This window comes from Gouania willdenowi, chromosome 21 (genome assembly GCF_900634775.1).
Source record: "Gouania willdenowi chromosome 21, fGouWil2.1, whole genome shotgun sequence".
NCBI classification, from domain to species: Eukaryota; Metazoa; Chordata; class Actinopteri; order Blenniiformes; family Gobiesocidae; genus Gouania; species Gouania willdenowi.
This window is the reverse complement of record NC_041064.1, coordinates 4,200,352-4,224,867: the sequence shown is the minus strand read 5'-3', so window position 1 is coordinate 4,224,867 and position 24,516 is coordinate 4,200,352. Positions and strand designations below refer to the sequence as shown.

At 36.4% G+C, this 24,516-nt stretch overlaps 1 protein-coding gene across 6 annotated transcripts in view; it reads left to right on the top strand.

The window, feature by feature from the left end:
- The window catches only part of pard3bb (par-3 family cell polarity regulator beta b), a 257,492-nt gene that overhangs the window by 155,240 nt on the left and 77,736 nt on the right, over positions 1-24,516 (top strand). For all 6 annotated transcript variants that reach the window (XR_003672664.1, XM_028436419.1, XM_028436418.1 and 3 more), the window contains 2 exons: positions 13,831-13,941; positions 16,069-16,446. Coding sequence is in view for 5 of the 6 variants with exons in the window: in XM_028436419.1 (XP_028292220.1) it covers positions 13,831-13,941; positions 16,069-16,446 (489 nt within the window). In the remaining variant the exon portion in view is untranslated. The remainder of the gene's footprint in view (positions 1-13,830; positions 13,942-16,068; positions 16,447-24,516) is intronic.

The window sequence follows — 24,516 nt, the reverse complement described above, 5'->3', positions numbered from 1 at the left end:
GAAATTATTTTCTGTAACTATTCTAAATGTTTTAACTAGCAGGTGTAATCATGATGTTGTTGTCTTGTGCATTTTTAAGTCATTTTGTGTGTTTTTGGTGTCATTTTTTTTTCTTGTGGGACTCGTTTTGTGTATTATTTCATTTTTGTGCAGTTTTTTGTTGTTGTCTTGTCTGTTTTCTTGTCACTTTGTTATTTTTTTTGTATGTGTTATGAGTCATTTTGTGTTTTTTGTTGTCATTTTCTGATTTTGGTGTAATTTTTGTGTCTGTTGTTGTTGTTTTATTATTTGCTAGCTGGTGTAATCATGGTGTTGTCTTGTGTATTTTTACTGTTTTTGTGTGTTTTTGAAGTCACTTTGTTGGTTTTTTGTGCATATTATGAGTCATTAACTGTATTTTTGTCATTTTTGGGGTTTTTTGGAATCATTTTTGTTTAGATTCGTTTTCTTTTGGCGTCGATTTGTTTATTTTGTAATGTTGGTATTTTTTGGTATTTTTCTATAATTTTGTATGTTTTTTTTAAAGCCATTTTGTGCGTTTACTTTGGTGGCCGCACACAATTTGAGCAAAGGCCGCATGTGGCCCACGTCTGTTTTAAATGATTCTTAGTTTTAATTTGTTGTATTTGCATCCTGGACAAGCCCCCATTTGTTACCCCAACAACAGCACAATAAGATCATTACACTTAAAGCTCCAAGCACTAAACTGCAGGTTTTAATATTTTCTGTGACTAGTTTTTACTGTTTTAACTCGCAGGTGTTGTTGTCTTGTGTATTTTCACTGTTTTTGTGCATTTTTGAAGTCGATTTGTGTATTTTCCTGTCACTTTGTTAGTTTTTTGTGTGTGTTATGAGTGGGTTTATGTATTTTTGTTGTAATTTTGTGTGTTTTTGGTGTCTTTTTTTTCTTGTGGGACTCGCTGTGTGTATTTTGTTTATTTTGTGCAGTTTTCTCTTGTCTTGTGTGTTTTTACTGTTGTTGAAGTCATTTTGAGTGTGTTTGTGTCCTTTTGTGGTAATTTTTTGAATAATTTTTGTGTCTATTTGTTGTTGTTTTTGCAATTTTGCCATTTTGTACATCTTTCACTCATATCGTGTTTTTCTTCTTGTTGTGTGTTTTTTGTGTATTTTTGTAGTCTGGTGTATTTTTCTATATTTTTGTATGTTGTTTAAAGTCATTTTCTGCACTTACAGTAAATTATTCTTAGGTTTAGTTTGTTTTATTTACATCCTGGACAAGCCCCCGATTGTTACCCCAACAACAGCACAATAAGATCATCACCCTTAAAGGTCCAAGCACTAAACTGCAGATTGTAATATTTTCTGTCACTTGTCTAAATGTTTTAACTATCAGGTGTAATTGTAGTGATCTTTGCTTGTCATCGTTGTGTAGTTTAGTGTATTTGTTTAAAGTGGCCTTTCAAAGTGGACAGCTGGCTCCGTCATCTGAACCGCCACATGCCAATCAGATATGCCAGTCATCTGTGAATGTGTGTGTGTGTGTGTGTGTGCACGGTGGTAACCGTCTCATCATCATAATGAATATTCATACAAAGATGAAATCTGATTGGTCACACAGTCAGATGGTGGCATGTAGTTGGCATCTGGCATGCTTAGTGCGTGTGTGTGTGTGTGTGCGTGTGTGAGACACATTTTCAGAGGATCTTTGGCTCACTAACCAAACTACCAACATTTGAACACATTTTATGCTTCATGTTTACTTATAATGATGTTCTATCAACTCTCACCTTGAATACTTCATGATCATGTTTACACAGAGCCGTTCACTATTCGCCTCCACAATAATATAATATAATGCTTTCATAATGTATTCAAGGGTCTTTTTGTGTCTCATGTTGTTGTTGTTTTGTGTATTATTGTTGTATTTTTGTGCATTTTTGGAGTCATTTATTGTTTATTTTTTTTTTGTGGTCGTGTATTTTTCTGTCTTTGTACAGTTTTGTGTCGTTGTCTTGTGTATTTTTACGGTTTTTGTGTGTTTTTAAAGTCACTGTCACTTTGTTTTTGTGTGTGTTTTGAGGAATTTTGTGCATTTTTGTTGTAATTTTGATGTTATCTATTGTTTTTTACTTCGTCATTCTGCATATTTTTACTATTTTTGTGTATTTTTGAAGTCAGATTACGTATTTTTCTGTCACTTTCTTGGTTTTTGTGTGTGTTTTGAGGAATTTTGTGCATTTTGTTTGTAATTTTGTGTGTTTTTGGTGTATTGTTTTTTGTTGTCGTTCTGTGTATTTTTTAATAGTTTCTGTGTGATTTTGAACTCATTTTCTGTATTTTCTTGTCACTGTGTTTGTTATGAGTCATTTTGTGTTTTTTTTTGTGCCATTTATTGTATTTTTTTGTGGTAGTTATGTGTTTCCCTTGGTGTTGTGCAGTTTTTTGTTGTCTTGTGTATTTTTACTGTTTTTGTGTGTTATTAATAATTTTGTGTATTTCTGTTGTCATTTTATTGTATTTGGAATAATTTGTATGTATATTTGTATTACACTTGTGATTTTGTTGTCATGTTAGTGTGTATTTGTTGTTGTTTTCCCATTTTGGGGGGTGTGTGTGTATTTTTGTCATCAGGTGAATATTTCAATAATTCTGTATGTCATTTAATGTCATTTTGTGCGTTTCCTTTGGTGGTCTCACAAAATTCAAGCATGTGGCCCACGTCTGTTGTAAATGATTCTTAGTTTTAGTCTTGTTTTCTAATGTGTGTACAGCATTAGTCTGTTTGTGTCTACTTGCTGTTACTGTATTAGTGAAGCTTTTTCTACGTTACACACAGTAGAAATGCTCCTTGTTCATTTATTAATGCACGCATTTCTGTTTTGCGCCAATCTTTAAATAAACAGTTGCATCATTATTTTATTTTAGCTGTTCTGTCATCTGCATGTGTGTCTGTGTCTGTAGGACTGGACTACAGACACACAGTCTTGTATAAATGAATCTATGAATGAGACTAAAGCAGTGTCTCACTACCATGGCTGTCGCAGTGAAATTTAAAATCAATGTGAATTAATGTAAATGTATATAAATGAATGCATGGCTACACAGTTGTTCTGCATAGATCTTTATTTTTTTGCTGGATTTTATTCTAAAAAGGCCACTTAGTGTTAAATGTGCACACTTTCTTTACCTCTCATTGAGACGTACAGTATATATATAGATATATAGATATATTCACACAGAGATCTTCTTTGTCTCCCAGTCTCCAGCTGGTCAAACCATGGTGTGCTGTTACTGCTGTTAACTATAAGTGCTCCATTGTGGCCATTGTTATTCTACCTACTGTATGTGGTTGAGGCCATTAGCATGGACTAAGTCCATTGTGAGGTGTATACTGTTGGATTCATGCTAGGCCCATTAGCCACAGTCTGTACAGCTTTAAATACAGTATGTTCTCATCCTACATGTACTCTATAGGCTGAAAGCTTGATGGGATCAAATTAACTTTCTGCTACTTTGAGCCTCTTTTGAACATGGAACCATTACAGTAATGTATTACTTAAGCATTGCCGTGGGATTAAAAGCCATGATGTTTTTCAGACTATTCGATTATTTCTAAGAGTGATTCATATGCACATACTTTAAATAGTACATGTACTGTACGTCATATAGTTCAGAAGTAATAATATCATACTCGGCACATTGCTGGAACTGTTGCTATGATATTTTTGTAATGATTATCATGTATTTAGAATTGTTTTTGCTTTAAAATAAGGTTGCTGTGATTTACATTGATTTCCATATCAAGTGTTTATGGTTTTTTTTGGGTTTTTTGAACTCGACGAGCAACAAATCTTGTGACTTTTTGTGCCCCCGTTACCAGTGTTGGGCGTTAACAGGACCATTATTACCCTGATTTAAATTAATAGACAGTATCCTGGTCAGAATTTAAAACAAGTTAGTTTGATTGACAAAACTAAAATGTTTTTAAAATAATGAAAAAAACATTAAAGTCACAAGTAAGGATGGAAATGAGCGTTTAGCTAACTCTGGTGTATTTACAACTTCTACTGCACATTAATACACACTGTCCCACTCAAATAAACAAATCAGATTCTCTTATTTGATATGGACCTCACACTTACATTAGATACCAGATGTATTGTTTTGAGTACAGCACATGTACTAATTCACACCACCTGTCCACAGGAGGCTTTTTAAAAAGGTTCAAAGTAGCAGAAATATGCACTAAACTGAACATTACAAAAAGAAAAGCAATATTGAAAGTTATATATAGTCATTAGTTATAGGTCAGAGGCAACACAGGCAAGCGAGATACCACGTAAAACTAATAATGTGAACACCGTTGTTTTGATATAAATACATAATAAATAAATAAAGAACAATAAAAAACAGAATAAAAGCTTACGCAAGTTAAAAACATAAAAGCAAAGCAGTATCCAAGAAGATAAATGAGCTAAAACAACATCACACTGTTATTGTAACAAAGCTCTGTACGATTAACGTCCTTCTGCAAAACCGTCCATGAACATCGAGCAACATCCAGCAAATTTTGGGGCAACCAATGGCAACTTTCTTTACTAAGAAGTTGGCAACACATAATGTCATAACATTCTATTTTACAGTAAATATAGATTGTAAAGAAAACCTTACATTTCTTATTCTTTTATGTTATGCAGTGATTGTTTTCTTTATTTATTATGCGTCATATTAAATATGCTCAATAAATATATAGTCGATTGGGTGAAAATGGAATGTTTTGCTGGAAAAAATCAGTGCACGGTTCAAATATTTTTCTAAATACTGTTCACAGTCATTTATAATTGACTGTAATAAATAATATGCACTCACTTGTTAAATCAGAATCTCTCTGACCACACACTTAAAGTCATTGTTGGATAATTAGAGAGCACACGCTCATAGCAGGAAAAGGACTCGCCACCAATTTAACAAAATGACAGAAAGTCATTGGGGTGTCACTGGCTGATGCCATGGCTGCCAATCAACACGTCTCTGTGTGTGTGTGTGTGTGTGCGTGCCCGTCACAGCAGCACACATGTCAATCACTGGTCTCTCTGAGGGATCCATGCGCTGATGACCACAAACAGGAGGCGTGACTGAAGAGGAGAGAAAGGGTGGAGTCACAGATGTTCCACTAATTCTTTCTTTCATCGTTCGTCAGCGACGTTTTCTATTTCCACACAGAAACGTGTGGCACAGTTATCAATAAAACACTAAAAAAATATATTTTAAACCAGTGAAAGGTTACGTTCACTTAATGTTAGTCCGATATGTACAATATTTAGTTTTAACCCTGATTAATATGACCTCATTAACTTTATATAGGAATATTTTTGTATAAATGATTGTTTATTTCACTCTCTAATATACTGTATTTGTCCATCATCTAATTCACGTGTCAAACTCATGGCACAGGGACCAAATCCAGCCCTTTGGAGCATCCAATTCGGTCCGCCAGAGAAAGTAAAAATTAACCATTGTGTAAATAAACCTCATCAATATTTGCAGGTGCTCACAGTTTTTCCAGTGCACTTATGGCATGATTGCAGTCATTTTTTATGTTAAACAGTTGAAAAACTCAAAATTCTTACAAACTCTTTCCATTTTTCTGAAATTATGACATCATTTTTCTCTTAATTAAGTAGAAATTGGTCACAAAATCTAGGAAATTTAAAGTGAGCATCCTGTTGGGACTGATGTCTGTCACTTATTGCTTGGATTCGGTCGGTTTCTAACATATTTAGTATCTTATTTATACGTAGAAGTGCCAACTAGGGCACAGTAACGTTGAAATTGCTCGTTTTCTTGCATAAAATGTGTGGCCCACTTGAGATCAAACTGTTCTGTATTTGACCCCTGAACTAAAATGAGTTTGACACCCCTGATTTAATGTAATAAGGTATGGTATTTGATTTATTTATTCATTTATTTTTTACAAAAAAGTAGCCAAAAACACACAAGAACCAAAAGAACAATATTATACAGACAACCCTTGTCTGTTACATCTTGTGAAATGCACATTACCTTTTTTTTTTTGCATCAAAAACTAAAACAATAAATAACAAAGTAAAAGGTTCTTTGCGTAAAATATGTATTACAATGTGGTAGGATAATAATATACAAAATATAGAATACTTGAACTCAAATCTCCATGAACTCGTCAGTCATTTTTTGACTGTTTCTCATGTTTCTCTTGTTTCTTGATGTTATATAATAATAATAATAATGATCATACATTTTAAAGCACTTTTCAAGAAACTCAAAGACACTTTACAAGTTAAAACAACAAAAACAGTGATTAAAACACAGAAATATAAATCAGAAAAAAGAAAGAACATCAGTAACAAGAAAGACAGGAAACTAATAATTTTAAATATCTAAAAAATCACATGGTGAAAGTCATCTTAAGTAAGTGTTCAGAGGGATTTCTGACAAGAAAACAGATGTTTGCAGATGTACTAGATGTACGCTAGATATACTGTATAACTTCAGACTGGTCTTTAGTTCTACTACACTAACTATAGCTTTTTACTTTTCTGGAATTATATTTCATTATTTCCGTGTGTTTTTCCATGAACCCAACTTGTTTATTCATGATAATTAAGTGCAGACAATGAATAGGAAAATGGACTATAGTGTATTTATTTACTACTATTATTTACTTTTCAACACTTTTCAACATGGCTTTGTTTTCAGATGGTGAAGATACAGCTATTATACCCCATGGTGTGGTTATGAATGTATGCCTATGATGCACTTAATGCATGAAAGCAGAAGCAGTGGATAAATATTAGGGAAAGTGGTTTCTAAAAGGACTAACTCATAATTCCGCTGGTTTTCAGACGCTAAACAGGACTAGAGTTCTAGTTCATGTTGTCTTTGTGTTAGCAGCATTTTATTCTTTAGTTTGTCTGAAGGATTATTTCTGCAAACATAACTTTTATGAGGTTTCTGAGCCGTTTTCCTTCTCTTTACCTTTCCGCTCAACAGATGGAGGCTTTATGAAACCTGTGTACATATCTCTAATTAAGTCTTTCTCACATGTAAATGAGAAGCCATACACTTTTCCATACAGATTGTGGTGTCAGAGCATGAATATTCATGAGTCATCGTTCTGTTCATCCAATGACACAACAAGGGTCGCTAATCAGCTGCTAATCCTACTCCGGTATTCTTTGTGAAACCACGCTCAAGTGAAAATGTCAGAACTTGTACATTTTGAAATATGTATAAGCGTGTGCGTGTGTGCGTGTGTGTGAAGCCATTCTCACACATTGTGGCCCACATGGACACTCATCACACAGTCCAGGCTGATTGATTAAGTTCAGGTCCATGATGTGGTGAACGTGTCGTTCCAAGAGCGCCACAGTATTGTGATCTGGTGGCTGTGAAGGCGGTTTTTCATTACAGTGAATTAATTGTCGCTGGTGGTTGGCAAGGGAAGAAGAAGAGCTTCTGGAAGAGTTGAAACAATGATACTGATAATAATAGGGGGCTTTGTTTGGTCAGGAAGACGTTCAGACCTCTAACCAGTCCCTGAGGAGGTGTAGACTTGTTTTTATCAAGGTTTGGACAGAGATTGTTGTTGTAATGAGTTGTAGTTTCCGGACACGTTCACACCAACGAATTGTAGTTTAGTTTAGAACCACTCTCGGCTTTTTTTTTCCCTAGAAAAAGTCTGCTTCGTTTGTCCCGTGTTAACACAGAATTTTTAATAAGAAACCTTTTTATCCATTGAGTTGGATCCATCAGAGTGCATTCAGCCTGACGGATCCTAGAGCAGTTAAAACGATCTAGGATTTGTTTGCTCTAAGAGTTTGGTCGGTGTCGTAAGGATTTTTACTGATCCGGGTCACGGCACCAAATTTGTAAGGTTTTTTTCTCTACTTTCTTCCCAGGTCTTAGGGTTAGGGTTAGGGTTCACCCTGGGTAAAAAACAGGTCACATCACACCGCTGTATTGCATGTATCAGTAATGGCCGATACTATGCAACTGGGTATCGATATCGGTGCCAAACAATGGCATCGGAACAACACTATTCACATGCAAAGTTTAGTAGACTAAGCCCATGCGCAGGTGGCCAGAGGAAGGCGTCTATGTTCCTCCATCTTTATGCTGCATCTATCTGCTTATCTTCAAAAACAAGAAAACCCCTCCTTGCACCGTACTCATGAGTACAGATGTGTCTTACAGGGCAGTCTAGCTCTGCTTAGCTCACTCGCTAACCTTGAGGTCATGAAAACAGATCACAGTTGTGTGTGTGTTCAATCCAAACCAGAGTTTCAGGGCCAACCAGACAGACATTAAAAAATACAGAAATAAACCCTTTAGTGTGAACACATCAACTATGTCTAGAGTAGATCCAACAGGAGAATTCTAAAGCGATTGTTTCTGTCGGTCTCAAGCGTTTCCAATCAAAGTCAAGAGCGATTAGGAGCACCGTGAACACAACCGCTCTCAGAACGGATCAAACACAGGAAGTACTGGTGATGACGTAGAGCACACGGTATTGTGGGTGATCATTTGAACCGGCGACGGCACAAAACATGGTAATAAAACCACCCAAAACACGAAGACTTGTTGCTGCTCCATTGTTAAACGTTGGTAAAGAACAACCGGAGAAGGAAGAAGCTTCTGAAGACTCTACAGCGCTGGCTTTGACCCATAGACGAGAACCTCTTCTTCAGGTTTCTGTTTCTCTGCCTAGAGAAGTCTCTACTCTAGTAATGGCCCCTCAACTGGTTAGCTCATGGAACTGGTTACAGTAACTGGTTAGCTCATGGAACTGGTTACAGTAACTGGTTAGCTCATGGAACTGGTTACAGTAACTGGTTAGCTCATGGAACTGGTTACAGTCACTAGTTATAGTAACTGGTTAGCTCATTGAACTGCACCAGAGGCTGTTTGGAGCGGATCAGAAGTTGTTCTCTGAACGCAAACCAAGCCAAACCAAGATGATCAAATTACCATCTGTCCTCCACCTATTCAGACCGAGTTCATGACTAAACCGGTGTTAAAGCACGCTTCGTCTAAAGAGCATCAGAAAAACTGCTTGTAGTCTTGGTATGAACTGGCATCTCAGAGCGATCACAGTCAAATTTGAAGCTCTGACATAGAGCTGACAGACAGAGAGCAGCTCTGCAGCATGTGTAAAGAAAAACACTATAAAATGGGAATAACAAGGTTTCACCACGTTGTGGCTTTAACAAAAGGACGGCTCTTTGACCCGCTAAGGAGAAGCTTTGTTCTCCTTTCTGCTGCTGAAAATTATATCCATACTGTATGAGCCGAGCTACGACGCATTAAAAACTAGCAGCACTTGGAGCTGACGAGGTTTTCTTGTCAGTTTGGAGCAATTGTTTGTTTTTATTTCTTTTTAAAGCTGCTGGAGATGTTTTTTTATCAGATAGACACAGTGTAGGCCAAAGTAAACATTGTTTTGCCACAATTTCCAGTAAAAACAGCAGAAATGTTTTGGGAAGTCACTTTGGCAGAATTTTTGCGGGCGAACACAATAAATCACAGTAAGAATGAAGTAAAAACACTTCTATGCATTTGTCTAAGGGACTGCACATCCCACAATTCAATGCAAAAACTTCTCCAACAATGTCAACAACTGCTTTTAGTGGAAATCATAACAAACTTTCTCGCAGCAATTTCAAACTTTCACATCTTTTTTTTTCTGAGCAAATGATCTTGGGAGGGAGGGAGGTAGGGAGAGAGGGAGAGAGGGAGAGAGAGAGAGAGAGGGAGAGGGAGAGGGGGAGGGGGAGAGGGGGAGGGGGAGAGAGAGAGAGAGAGAATAAAAGATGAGAAAGTTGAGAGTTAAAAACGGTTAAAGGTGAACGTTGGGTAAACGAGGGAAAAGGCGAGAGTTGAAGGAAAGGGTAAACCTCTGTATGTAGCGGTAATTAGAGCCAGGCTAGTCCCCTGTGACATGCACACGCACACACACAAACACACACGCGCACACACGTGCTGTTAATGCACCCTGATTGGAGCCATTCGTTCAGTTGTCCTCGATGGGGGGGATGAATAATACTCTACATTCGAACATTTGAAAATGCCATATCATTGCTGACTCGGCTTTAATTATTCAGGCAATGCAATGGTGATGATGATGATGATATGCAACAACAAACCAGTGTGAACACCACAAAGCACACAATGTCCTTTTTGGTCTCCCTTCAGAAGCATTAACATTATTACAAAGTGGAAATGAAGACCAAAGCATCATCCATCAATCAATGGACTCGATAAATAAAACATAAGGTCTGTTATAAGGTCACAGTTGGCGTGTGGGAGATATTAACTATTTATACGTTTTGACGGGCTCGATTCACAAAGTTCTACTCACCACAATCTTTTATTTCCTGTGTCAGCACTAGGTTCTACACATGCTATTTGAATGCTAATTGTACATTTGATGCAGAAGTTAATATATAGTGACTCACTGCTTTCGTGTTAAAGTCTGGTGAGGAATGGGGGTTGAGGTAATGTACTTTAAAAAGTAAAAATTAGTTTAAACTGGAAAATAATGGGCGTGACAAATCTTAAATGTGTTTACATTGGCAAAAATAAGCATAAAATATGGTGAAAAGAGGTTAAAAGTGACAAAAGACGGTCAACATAAAAGGTGGAATAGTGGTGGAAAGTGTTAAAAGGGGCCCAAAATGTCTTGAAAGTGTCAGAAATGGGAGTAATGTAGCAAAAGTGCATTAAAAGGAGCAAAAATACGGCAAGAAAAAAGTGATGAAAATAGGTTAAAATATGGCAAGTTTGGTGTAGAGCAAAAATGGGCTAAATTTTTTTTTTTAGAAATATGCCTAGTTTCTAAAAGGCTTCTGGCGACCCTCTCCCAGTGTCCCGCGACCCGAAATGGGGTCTTGAACTCAAGGTTAAGACAGACTGACCTCGATGACTGCATTTTCATGAACTAATTTCAATGCTCAATGTTTAGCCTCCTATTCACTGTTTAAACATTTTCTAATTTCCATTTTTTTTCTGTGTTTTTTTATCCATTTCCTTTCTATTTTATCAGTTTTTCCAAATTAGAAGTGGTTTCAAGCAAATAAATGTCCCAAAATTGTGCCAAACATGCTGAAAGCTGCTGAATAGTATATATATATATATATATATATATATATATATATATATATATATATATTTTAACTTATTTTTTACTCCGCCGTAAACAAATGGGGGGTTGTTTAATGGTCATGTGACCTGAACTTTGCAAAAGTTTCACACATGGTATAAAGATGTAAATCCTTGTTTTAATCAAAAATAAAAAATGGTTTAAAAAGTGACCAAAAATAAGGTGGTGAAATGGGATTTTAAAACGGATAGAAAAAGTGGTAAAAAGGGTTTAAACTAAGTGTCAATAAAACAATTAATAGGGACAATTAGTTTAAACTGGCAAATAATGGGCATGACAAATTTAAATGTGGTTAAATTGGCAAAAATAAGCATGAAATATGGTGAAAAGAGGTTAAAAGTGGCAATAATAGGTCAATATATTATGCAACATTAGGTGGAAAAGTGGTGGAAAGGGTTTATAAGTGTGAAAAAATGTCTTGAAAGTGGAAAAAATGTGCGGAAAAGTCATTGAAATTTGATGGAGAAGTGTCTGAAATGGGAGTAATGTGGAAAAATGCATTAAAAGGAGCAAAAATATGGCAAGAAAAAGTAATTAAAATAGTCAAAAATGTGTCAAGTTTGGTTTAGTTGGAGAAAAAGGGTAAAAATAAGCAAAAATCGACTCACAATTGTTGAGAAATATTTGTATTTTCTTGAAGGCATCTGGTTGAGAACCCCTGCACTATATGACTGCATTTAAAAAACACTATTATTAATAATAACAATATTGGTGTTTACATTGCAGGAAGGGAATTTAGTATTTTTCAGACTATTGTAGAACCTACACGAATAATATGACTGTAAAACTGCTCGTTTTTTTTTATTTTATTTATTTTGTAATTTTCGAAGAATATGTGTTTTTAATGCTAGTACACGTGCACTGTTACTGATGATTTTGTTATGTACAGTGTGTTGTGTTAAACTTTAGTAATGATGCTAAATGTTCCACCCTGTGTTTTCTCTGAGCAAACCTTTACATTTAATGCATTCAAGACGATGAAAATGTGGTAATAGTTAAAGCTTGTTTCATCAATTATTTGTGGTTTAGTGTCTGTGTGTTTGTGAATATTTTGTATTTTATATTTTGTTATTATTTTGTATTTTCGCATCGGTCACAGTTTAAAGAATGAATTTGTCTGTTTTCAGTGCGTTGGTCACTTTTTGTCTGTGTTTGTCTTCTTTAAGTAATGAGCAGCTCAATGTTCAATAACGCTGAGTAAACTGTTAGTGCACACACACACACACACACACACACGCACACACACACACACACACACACACACACACACACACACACACTGAGATGCTGTACTCTCACTATTGATATGTGGCAATCGAATGCAGGCCGTTACCTCCGTTGTGGATGTCATCGTTAGATTTAGTTACAGCTGAGTGCAATGCTATTGGGCAGTTACTTAACTTATTTCCCTTTGTTTGCTGAGTGCAATTACAAATGCACTCTTTACTGATGCATTATTGCACTGACGCTCAGTTGAGGGATGTGCGTTTAAAAGGCAGCTACGTGCATTTGTGAATGCTTGCGTGTATGTTTTATTAGCTGCATAAAGACTGGTGAGTAAACATTCCTGGAAATCAACATATTTCTTTGTTGAACCTACAAAGATTTATGTACAAAAGCAGGTCCATCATGGTGTTTTATCCCCCGCCACAAAGTGTGAAGGAGGATATCGGTTTGAGCTCCGTGCGTCCATCCGTCCGTCCGAGTTAAAAAGGACAGCTTTTTTCATAAACCGTTTAAGATACGATAACTACATTTGGATTATGGCTTCAGGGTATCAATACCTTGATGGAGTTTGAAAACGATAAGCGCACAATAATTTTTTCTGGAGTTATTGCCCTTTTTCTGTTTTTTTTTACTCTGTTCGAGGCATCTTCAAAGGAGACAGCTTTTCTCAGAAACCGTTTAAGATAGGATAACCAAATTTGGTGTGTGGCTTCTGAGTAATAATACCTTGATGGAGTTCGAAAACGAGAAGCGGACAATTTTTTTTCCCGGAGTTATTGGCCTTGTTTCGTTTTTGGACTCTGTTCGAGGTATCTTCAAAGGGGACAGCTTTTCTCAGAAACTGTTTAAAATGGGATAACCAAAATTGGATTATGGCTTCAGGGTATCAATTCCTTGATGGAGTTTGAAAATGAGAAGGGCACAATAATTTTTTCTTGAGTTATTGCTCTTTTTCTGTTTTTTGGACTCTGTTTGAGGTATCTTCAAAGGAGACAGCTTTTCTCAGAAACTGGGTAAGATAGGATAACGAAATTTGGTGTGTGGCTTCAGAGTATCAATACCTTGATTGAGTTTGAAAATGAGAAGCGCGCAATTATTTTTTCCGGAGTTATTGCCCTTGTTCCGTTTTTTTTCTTTTTACTCTGAGGTATTTTCAAAGGGGACAGAAAGTTAGTAATTTTATATTTTGATGTGATCATATTTTCTTATGTATACATCTACGTTCTTAAATTTATGGCATTTAGGAAAAGGCTGTGAGTTCTAATAACAACCAACCGGCGGATATTGACGACTGTCTTCTTGTTTAATTTATTTTCTCAGTTTAAATGTACTACTTTGAGCTTTCCTGTAGCTGTTACAAATGCTTGTATGTTTTTAATGAGGAAAATAAACATTGCTGTATTATTTAACACCCTCAAACTCTATTTTTTTCTTCTCTTGTCCAGATTTGGAAAGAAAAAGGAGGAAAAGAAAGAAGCGAAGGCGGCGCTGCAGCGGCAGAAATCTGACGTCCTGAGTGACCACGAGTTTGAGAGAATGAAGGAAGAAAGAGAACGGTGAGGGTCAGCCAATCACGGAGCAGCTTTGTTCGAGCCCCAAATATAACAAGACACATATTGTTATAAAAAAAAAATCTAACAAAACCCAAAATGTTAAAACTGGTCAATGATGTAACAAGATGCTGAGCTAAAAACATTTTGCCGTGGTTATTACGTTATGAGGCAGGCTAAAATATTTCTCCTAATAGTGTAATAATTTTATTACATCATAGTGAGTCAATGACCTATGGGTTTATATATATATATATATATATATATATATATATATACATATTAGTACTGGACAGGGTTGGTGTCATTTACATTCTTCAGTTACAATTACGTTTTCAATTACCCATGTTCAATTACAATTAATCACAATTACTGAGCCTTTAATAGATGAATTAATAAAAGTTAACCTTCCTCTTGTGTTAGCTTCCAGTTAGTATCTCTAATGCTAACGGGTCCTAAATTAGCTGTAAAATACACTAAAAACAAATATCTATCATCTAATTTATTTCCTATATATTTGTTACCGTGTTAGGTTTACCCTTGGATTTCATTTTTTTCACAGGTTTCAAAGGTTTGCGTGATAATACATTTTTTTAATAGAATTTTCCTTCCAATTACCAAGTCAATTGTTTAACCTCAATTACAATTTAATTATGATTGTGACAGCAACAGATTTTTAAATGACAATTTGGGACTTTAGCACGTTAAAAGTCACTAAAAAAATGCGTGCTCCAAAATGTGTGTATATACTGTGTATATATATATATATATACAGTATATATATTTATATATATATATATATACACGCGCACACACACATTTACACATTTGCGTATGATACTACATTCAACATTGAAGCAATGAGCCATTTAACCCATAAATCATTGATTCACTATATGATGTAATAAAATGATTACATGTGTTTTGGGCTCAGTTACGTTATTGACCAGTTGAAACATTTTGGGTTTTATTACATTTTTTTTGGCGTAGCAACCAAACTCAAAACGCCCTCATTTCTTGTTGTTGTTGTATACACTAGTTAAAATCACTACTCCTCTGCTATTCGTGAACAGATGAAATTTGGTAGATATAATCTATGGATGTGTTCGCATCAATGCTCGGAGCCCGATTTTCGATTTGGGGCCCAAGGGGCCTCAAAAGAAGAAAAAAAGAAAGTCGATTTCCGATTCATTTGCGAGCTAAATATTACGACGGTTGGTGGTACCGAATCATTGGCACATACCAATATATAAATTGGGGCCCATTACCCCGTACGTGTCACGGGGGCGACAGGGGGACCCCGGGGGCCCCATTTTTCAAATGACTACTCCTCCGTTAGTTCTCATTAGATCGGAATGCAGTTTGGTATGAATACTCTATGAATGAATATGATGAGATGCTCGGAGCCCTTGTTTTGAAATAGGGTAAGAGGCCCGGGGGCCCACCCCCCATTTCTGGTAATTTCCAAATTTATGACAACATAGTCGTGTGATATATAGTTTCAAAAGTAATTCAACGTAAATTACGATTATGCCTTGCACAATTCGATTAGGAGCCCGGGGGGTCTGGCGGCCTACCCCCCTTTTTTAGGCAATTTTTATTAAAGTCGTTTTCTCATTTATTTGTGGGTCAAATATTGCGACAGTTGGTGGTACCGAATCATTGACACCGACCAATATATGAATGGGGCCCATTACTCCGTATGTGCCATGGGGGCGGGGCTCCATTCTTCAAATAACTACTCCTCCACTAATGCTCGTTGATTCCGGCTGTAATATGACATGGACGTTCTATGAGCGGATGTCAATAGCCTATCTAATACCTTTTTGAAAGGGGGGACAGGAGCACACCCCCTTTTTCTGGTAATTTCTAAATTTATCGGAACATAGTCGTGTGATATCGTTTCAAAGGCAATTTAACGTAGATTACGATTTTACGTTGCACAATTTAATTTGTTGGAAGGTGGTACGTGCTATTTGGCGCAGAGACGCTCTGCGTGCCCGGCCGTGGTTCATCAGAACTTGTTTTTAGAACAATTCGGGTCTTGTTACATTCCGGGCTCTAAAAAAAAAGCTCAATCATCAGATCTCAGATCTGTCCACTGCTTAATGTCTGAATTCATCTTCTTCTCAGAATTGAAGCGGCACACCCTGAGCTGCGTGAACCGCGATCAGCGAACCAACCAATCAGCAGCCCCGTCTCGTCTTATCCAGACTTCGAGGACGACGACCACGATCCGAACTACGCTCGGATTCAATCTTTTAGGAAACAAGACGTTGGTTCTTTTCCACCTCCTGTGGCCAAGTCTCCTCCCTACAACGTTGTTCAGCACGTTCACGTTCGCACTCCGTCCCCTCAACGCCCCCCGCCCTTTCAATCACACGGGAGTCCTGCTAACGAGGCCATGCCCATTCCCAACGACGACCCCTTTGATCGACTCTACGCCAAAGTCAACAAACCAAGAGGAAGTGGAGCTGCGTCTCCTCCGGCTCCGCCCCCTGCTAGCGACAGGTAAGACATCATCGACTTTAGAGCCTCAGTTGAAATAGGGATTTACATGAGAACTTAAACTCTGGTATATTAAAAAATAGTAACTTTTCACGGGAATTATTTATTGGAAATAACCTGGAATTGGGCAGAATTTATATAACTTTTTTTTTAATTGTTTTTTTTAGGGCTGATACCGATTTTTTTTCCATCAGCCCTAGCCGATGACCGATACAGACTGCCGATTTTCTTGAGCTGATACTACGTTTGCTCCCTCAATTTACATCATAAAAACTACACAATGATAATAACAAATGGTAAAAATCTCAATTCTTTAAAAAAACATTTATTGAAATTAACAAAGGTGAGGTAGAACGACAACAAGTAAAAAATATTTAACAAATATTGAAAACACATGATGTAGAAGAAAAAAGCGGCGAACACAGCAGCCCGCGCCGGCCGGTGCCGATACACGTAAAATACGCAAAAACCAGCCGTCAGAATAATCCATGTCAGTGCAAACCTTAAAATCTTTTTTATTAGTATTTATTTTGTTTTCTCACAGGAGTTAAGAACTGAAAAAAAGATTAATATTATTTTTAAAAATTTATGCAGAAAACACAGAATGTGGAAAACAAATAAAACATATTTTATAGGGCCCTACTATAGTAAGTAATGAGTAGCTAGTTAGCTTAGCATAGATTCTATAGTATAGTGTCTTATGAAACATAATTAAGGATTTTATTTTGTTGGTATTTTTGCATCATTCTGAGAAAACAGTGTTTCCCAATTCTTTCTTTCTCATTCTATTCTGCTGATATCACACTTTTCCCTCTTTAATGTGTCTTTAAATTACATTCATACTGCCACAGGGCTGTGTGTGTGTGTGTGTGTGTGTGTGTGTGTGTGTGTGTGTGTGTGTGTGTGTGTGTGTGTGTGTGTGTGTGTGTGTGTGTGTGTGTGTGTGTGTGTGTGTGTGTGTGTGTGTGTGTGTGTGTGTGTGTGTGTGTGTGTGCGTGCGTGCGTGCGTGCGTGCGTGCGTGCGTGCGTGCGTGCGTGCGTGCGTGCGTGCGTGCGTGCGTGCGTGTGCGAATCAATGATTGAGAAAAGAGACTGTCAAAAAAACAGGAGAGAAACAGCTTGCTTTGGATGTCAGTAAATACTTGTGTACTAAAGAGCTGTGTGTCAGTGTGTATGTCACACACACTCACACACACTCTTGACGCTTTACTTTTATCTCGTCACTCACACACTTGTTTCTCTACCTGCCAACAAATGCTGTCTTTATCCTCAGATCTTTGCTGACTCCTCATTTTACTGTTGTTTTCACCATGATAAACATAATCACTTAGAGTTATACAGCATCTATCTATAAAAGCAAGGAATGTCTGTGTGTCTGTGCCTCAGATTTTTTTAATACCAAAAACGTGTCACAGAATCCTATGGTTTGTTCCAGTCAGAAACTGGTCCAGTATCTATATATTTTCTATTTTTTTGTCAATTAATTTTGCAAAGGTTTCAAAATAAAAGTTTCTGCAACTGACTGCATGAAAGCAGACTGTGACACCACGACAAGAGATTTGAGTTGAAATAACCAACAAATGCTTTTATATCTGATATAATTCTAACTTCAATCACTGTACTCCTTCTTTTCTTGTCTTATTTCTGGTTTTTCGAGGACGAACCTTTGCCTAAACCAATTTATAGGACAAGTCTTGACCTTCAAACATCTCTTTGAAGATGCCACAGTGACACACACACACACACACACACACACACACACACACACACCCACACACACACACCCACACACACAAACGTCTATTTTCTGAAGTGACCACCTCAGCCTCCGACGAGGGCTGCCCTCACTTTATATCTTTTGAGTGGGTGCCCCCTCCCCAGCCACCACCCAACCCTTTCAAGTAGCCCTTCGCAGGTTACCATAACAACCGTGGCCTCTGGCCCTACACCAATTAGAAAACAATCAGGCTTGAAAGAACCGACTGAATGGAGCGAGTAAGAGTGGGGGAGTCGTACTCTCACACAGGAGTAAAAGATGTCAGGTGGCTATGGCAACTTGCTTTTATGTCCTTTTAAACTTGTCAGTTCAACAGATATAATATAAACTTTAGTCTCTATAGGTAGACTTTAGTCTTAAATAAGTTCCAATGACGGGAATGTTTGAAAACCAATCATTGAAATACAAACAGTTAACTCGCTTCAATATTTTAGATTCATCATAATTATAAAGAGATGTTGTCTAAAGCAGACATTGGCAACTGGCCTCAAGAAAAACAGACATTAACTCCAATAAATCCCAAAATGACAGAAAAATATTTAAAACAGTAAACATACACAGTGACTTAAAAAAAACAAATGACAGAAAAATACACAAAACATCAGTAAAAATACAGAAAATTACTCAAAGAACACCCAAAACAACAGTAAAAATGCACAAAATGAATTAAAATAAAATCCTCAATTGACGGAAAAATACATATAACAGTAGAAAAAATACACAAAATGACTTTTAAAAAAACGCGAATGTCATAAAAATACACAAAACATCAGTAAAAATACACAAAATGACTCCAAGAACACCCGAGTATCCAGATCAACTCTGCTAGTTAGCTAGCAGTAGTTGGTTAGCACTAGTTGGCTAGCTCTAGTTGGTTAGCACTAGTTGGCTAGCTCTAGTTGGTTAGCACTAGTTGGCTAGCACTTGTTGGCTAGCACTAGTTGGCTAGCACTAGTTGGCTAGCACTAGTTGGTTAGCAGTAGTTGGCTAGCTCTAGTTGGTTAGCACTAGTTGGCTAGCACTTGTTGGCTAGCACTAGTTGGCTAGCACTAGTTGGCTAGCACTTGTTGGCTAGCACTAGTTGGGTAGCATTAGTTGGCTAGCACTAGTTGGGTAGCATTAGTTGGCTAGCACTTGTTGGCTAGCACTTGTTGGCTAGCACTAGTTGGGTAGCATTAGTTGGCTAGCACTAGTTGGCTAGCACTTGTTGGCTAGCACTTGTTGGCTAGCACTAGTTGGGTTGCACTAGTTGGCTAGCACTAGTTGGCTAGCACTAGTTGGGTAGCATTAGTTGGCTAGCACTAGTTGGCTAGCACTAGTTGGCTAGCACTGGTTGGCTAGAGCTCAACGCTTCTTTGCGTAACTATAGCTACAGTTCGATAGTGGAAATAAAATAAAGGCAGCGGTGTTTCTTTGGTGACACTAAGCGTCGTCTCATTTTCTGATCTGGTTTAGTCAGTTTAGTCAAGGAATGGTTCTAGTCTAGAGCTCTTTATTTACGTGTCTGGTCCAAGTAGGAAAAAGTTAAACTTCCATGTCAGTACAGGCTAGCGTTTTTGAACTCTGCTCCAGACTTTGCTCTCAGACCCTCTCTTATATAAAGCTTGTGAGTGGATGTGGACGTGCCTGAACGCACTCACGTCTCGTTCTTCAAATGTTGAGCTTCAGAGTGTTGGAATCAGACCAATAAAGAAAGAAGAGGAGCTTTTAGCATTGCTCGGCTAGTCACTGGAGAGGCTTTCATTCCTTCATGTTAATTAATCAGACATTTTCTCAGCTCATTTAGTCTGACACACACACACACACACACACACACACACACACACACACACACACGCTGAAGAGGAGGCTTCTAGGCGTGCTCCTTTCTTCAGTTTTCCACATCATTCATTTTTTGAAGGTAATTAGTCTTTGTATAGGTACAACGTGTTGTATGTAGTCATTTGTATTCTCAAAAGTATCTACATCAAGCTCCTAGGCTTTACTTTTCACTACACACTCAATGAGTATATACTGTCTATATATGAGTATTCCCACTGAAGTATACTACCAAGTTTCCCAAGATACATTTGGAACCTACAGCGACAAAAACCTGAATCACACTAAATATCTCTGTTGGTTCTCCACCTTTACTTTGAAAGTTCTGAAAACATTTGAAGTGAGAAAGTGACCAAGTAGAATATCAACATGTGCTCATTTGAGCCATAAAAACTCACGGAAACACATTTCATTCACACATTTTGGAGATTTTCGGAGACGCTCCATTGTGCTACTGACTAAACTTCCTGTTAACTTCAAAACAAGAGCCCTATTTAGAAAAATGTTTAAAAAAAACAAACAAAAAAAACTAATGGATGACAAGAAGAGATGCTTTTATTTTGAAAAGAGGATGTTTGATTTTTAGCTTGAAGCCGGTCCCAGGGCCATTTTACATTCTGCTTGCAATGCATTATGGGATGGTTGAGTTTGACTAGTGTGTCCATCATGCATACTTAAAAAATGTCCCCATATAATATAGATCCGGGGTTTTCTTGCGTACTTAATCATTTTATACTGTCTAATGTGAACGCACTACATACTATTTTTGGAGTTAGACTTATTATAAATAGAACTTTAGTTTGACATTTCCAACACGACAGACGTAGTGTCGACCTCATAGATAGTGTGCTCACCGTGCATACTTGTCCCCATATAGTATGCATTTGGGTATTTCTCACATACTCAAAACAATACAAACAACAAAACACAAAGTGAAAGACAAATATACAAAAATGAAAATGCAAATAATACATAAAATTACAAGAAATGCACAAATTGACACCACTAACACACAAAAACACATAAAGTGAAAGAGAAAGAAACAAAATGACAGCACAAATACAATAAATTACTCTAAAAAACACACAAGATGAAAATAATGTACAAATTTACTCTGCTAACACACAAAACAAACACAAAAATGCATAAAATGAACAAAAATGACAGCACATTTATTACATAAATGACTCCAAAAACTCACAAAATGACAAGAAATGCATGAATTGACACCACCAACACACAAAAACACATAAAATGAAAGAAAAATATACAAAATGACAGCAAAAATACACAAAGCAATCTCACAGAGATACACAAACTGACTCCATGACTCAGCAGGTTTTTGTTGTATGTTCGAAATGCGTCTTGTGAAACTTGGAAGTATATATACTTCAGTGGGAACGCTCGTCATATTAATAGTATATACTAGACAGTATATAGTGATTGAGTGTGTCGTGTATAGTACGTTAGTGTGCACATGTGTAGTTGTCTGTGTTCTTAAATGTATCAACAACTCGTACGTTGTGTGATAACTGGGAGACATGAACACTTGGGACATGTTTAAGCCAAACGTAGAGATCTTAAAGTCTGGGTCAAAGCAAGAAGCAGTAGTAGAGGTAGAACTCATTTATAATCCATCCTCCTAAAAGGGTCCCCACCCCCTGCCCCCACCCCTCCCACCAGTAGGTGCTGACACAAAGCACTTTCTAAGATGTAGCAGCAACAGTAAACCAAACGCTAACGTGTAGCTAACCATGACTTCTTGTAGGCTTTTATGTAAATATTTTAAATCAAACGTTATTCTATAAAACAGTATTTATGATGTTTCTACTTGATATTGATTCCAGCTCAGCTTTATTTCAAATAAATGATTATAAAATGTCAGGATTATGTTTAGATGAAGATAACGCAGCCCTGAAGTCCTGTCAAAACACACACACACACACACACACACACACACACACACACACACACACACACACAGCTCATATTTCTATCAAATGCGACAATTAAACAGGTGATTTTTATTTCTTAGGAACTTTTTTCTTCTTCAATTGTTTAATCTGATCTAGAATCAATATATTGATCCGGATCCCCTCCAAAGTGTAATGGAATCTTCCATGGGGTAGGGTACATATTTGTTGTAGTTGTGTTTATTGTAGTTGTTGTTTTGTGAGTTTATATAGTGTATTTTTCTCTCCTTTTGTGCATTTTTGTTGTAGTTTTGTTTTGTTTTTAAAGTGATTTTAGTTTATTATCCTGTATTTATTAAAGACGTATAGCATCCAATTATTAATTGTTTTTATTTTGTGTCTAATGTGGTTTTTGTTGAAGCATTTGAGTAATTTTTATGTATATTTGTTATCATTTTGTGCGTTTATTTTGTAGTTTTTTTTTTTTCTCATTTTGTGACTTGTTTTGTTGTTTTATGAGTTTTTGTTGTCATTTTGTGGTCATATAGTGTATTACTATCTCCTTTTGTGCATTTTTGTTTTTGAAGTCATTTGGTGTATATTCCTGTAATTAGTGAAGATGTGTATAGCGTCCTCACGAATTACTAACTTTTTTATGTGTATTTGTTGTCATTTTGTGGGTTTAAGTTGTTTTGTAAATTTGTCTGTAATTTTGTGGGGTCTTTTTGTTTTGTTTTTTCATTTAGTATTTTTGCTGTTTTGTGTGTTTTTGGTGCCATTTTGTGGCCATATATAACCACAAAAATGCGCAAAAGGAGAGAAAACTACACTATATGACTCATATTGTGTATTTTTCTCTCCTTTTGTGCATTTTGTTGTAGTTTTGTGTGTTTTTGAAGTCATTTGGTGTGTTTGTTTTTGTTCTTTTGTGTGTAATTGTGTGTAATTTTAAAGTACTTTTTATGTGTACTTGGTGTCGTTTTGTACATTTCTCTGTAGTTCTGTTTTTTTTTTTTTCATTTTGTGTTTTGTTCTGTTGTTGTTTTGTGTGTTTTTTGTGCCATATTATATAACCACAAAAATGCACAATAATGCACAAAAGGAGAGAAAACTACACTATATGACTCATATTGTGTATTTTTCTCTCCTTTTGTGCATTTTTGTTCAAGTCATATGTCTTTTTGTTGTAGTTGTGTTTTTGAAGTCATTCGGTGTGTTTGTTTTTGTTGTTTTGTGTTTAATTTTGAAGTATATTTGGTGTCATTTTGTGCATTTACAGTATGTTGTTGTTTTGTAAATTTCTTTGTATGTTTTTTTCCCATTTTGTGTCTTGTTTTGTTGTTGTTTTGTGTGTCTTTGGAGTCATTTTGTGTCTTTTTGATGCCTAGTGCATTTTTGTAGTTTTGAATGTCTTGTTTTTTTTACATTTTGAATATCCTTTAATTGTGACGGGTTTAATGCATAGTTAATAAACACACAGGGTCAGGTTTATCCTATATTTCCATGTGTAAATGCAGAGAAACGTAAAAGAATTAGAAAGCGCTCAGACTGACTGACAGAGGAGTGAGAAAGAAGAGGCTGAAGGGTTTCGATGCTGAGGACAGTTTTTTTTCTGGACTGGGAACGTGTGGTTCAGTCTGGCTAATAGGGAAAAGCTCTCAAGAGGCACTTCTGTGCCCCCCCCCCACCCATCAATAGACCTTTTCTAGGTCTGCTCCCCCTGTTGCGCTCTCTTCCTCTCATTTATGATTTCCGCCTCTTGTGTTTGCACAAGTAGTCTCAATGAAAAATAAATTCCAAGTAAAGGACATCCGCCCACAATGAAGCACGCACACAGTTAGAGGACACACACGAGCACACACACGAGCACACACATGAGCAATTAAACACAAAGAGTTGGAAGAAAATAGAACGTCCATTTACTGTTTTATTGTGTTTTACAATCATATAATTAACCACAGAAAGACTGTTTGTACGTGATTGAACAATGTTTCAGCGTTTAGAATAACGACCAGTTTAAAGAATAACACAGGGAACAATTTAGGGTTTAGTCTGTTTTTGTTGTTGTGTTTTGTATGTTTTTAATGTTTTTTTGTTTTTTTATTTCGTTGTATGTGTTTTTTGTGTTATTGGAGTCTATATGTGCATATTTTTTTTTTTTGTCATTTTCTGTGTTTTTTTTATGTAATTACTTGCATTTTTTTGTCATTTAGTGCATTTTTATTTCCATTTATGGTTTTGTGTATTATTGGAGTCAATATATTATAATTTTTTTTGCATTTTTGTTGTCATTTTGCATATGTTTCCTTCATTGTATGTGTTTTTGTGTTTGTTTTGTGTAATATTGGAGTCAACGTGTTTTTTTTTTGTCATTTTGTGTTTTATTATTGTATTTTTGTTTTTGCTTTGTATATTTTTCTTTCACTTTGTCTTTTTGTGTTTGTTTTGTGTTATTGGAGCCAATTTGTGCTTTTAAAGTCATTTTGTGTATTTTTGTTCTTATTTTGTACATTATATTTTCTATTTTCATGTGTTTTTGTCTTTGTTTTGTGTTATTGGAATCAT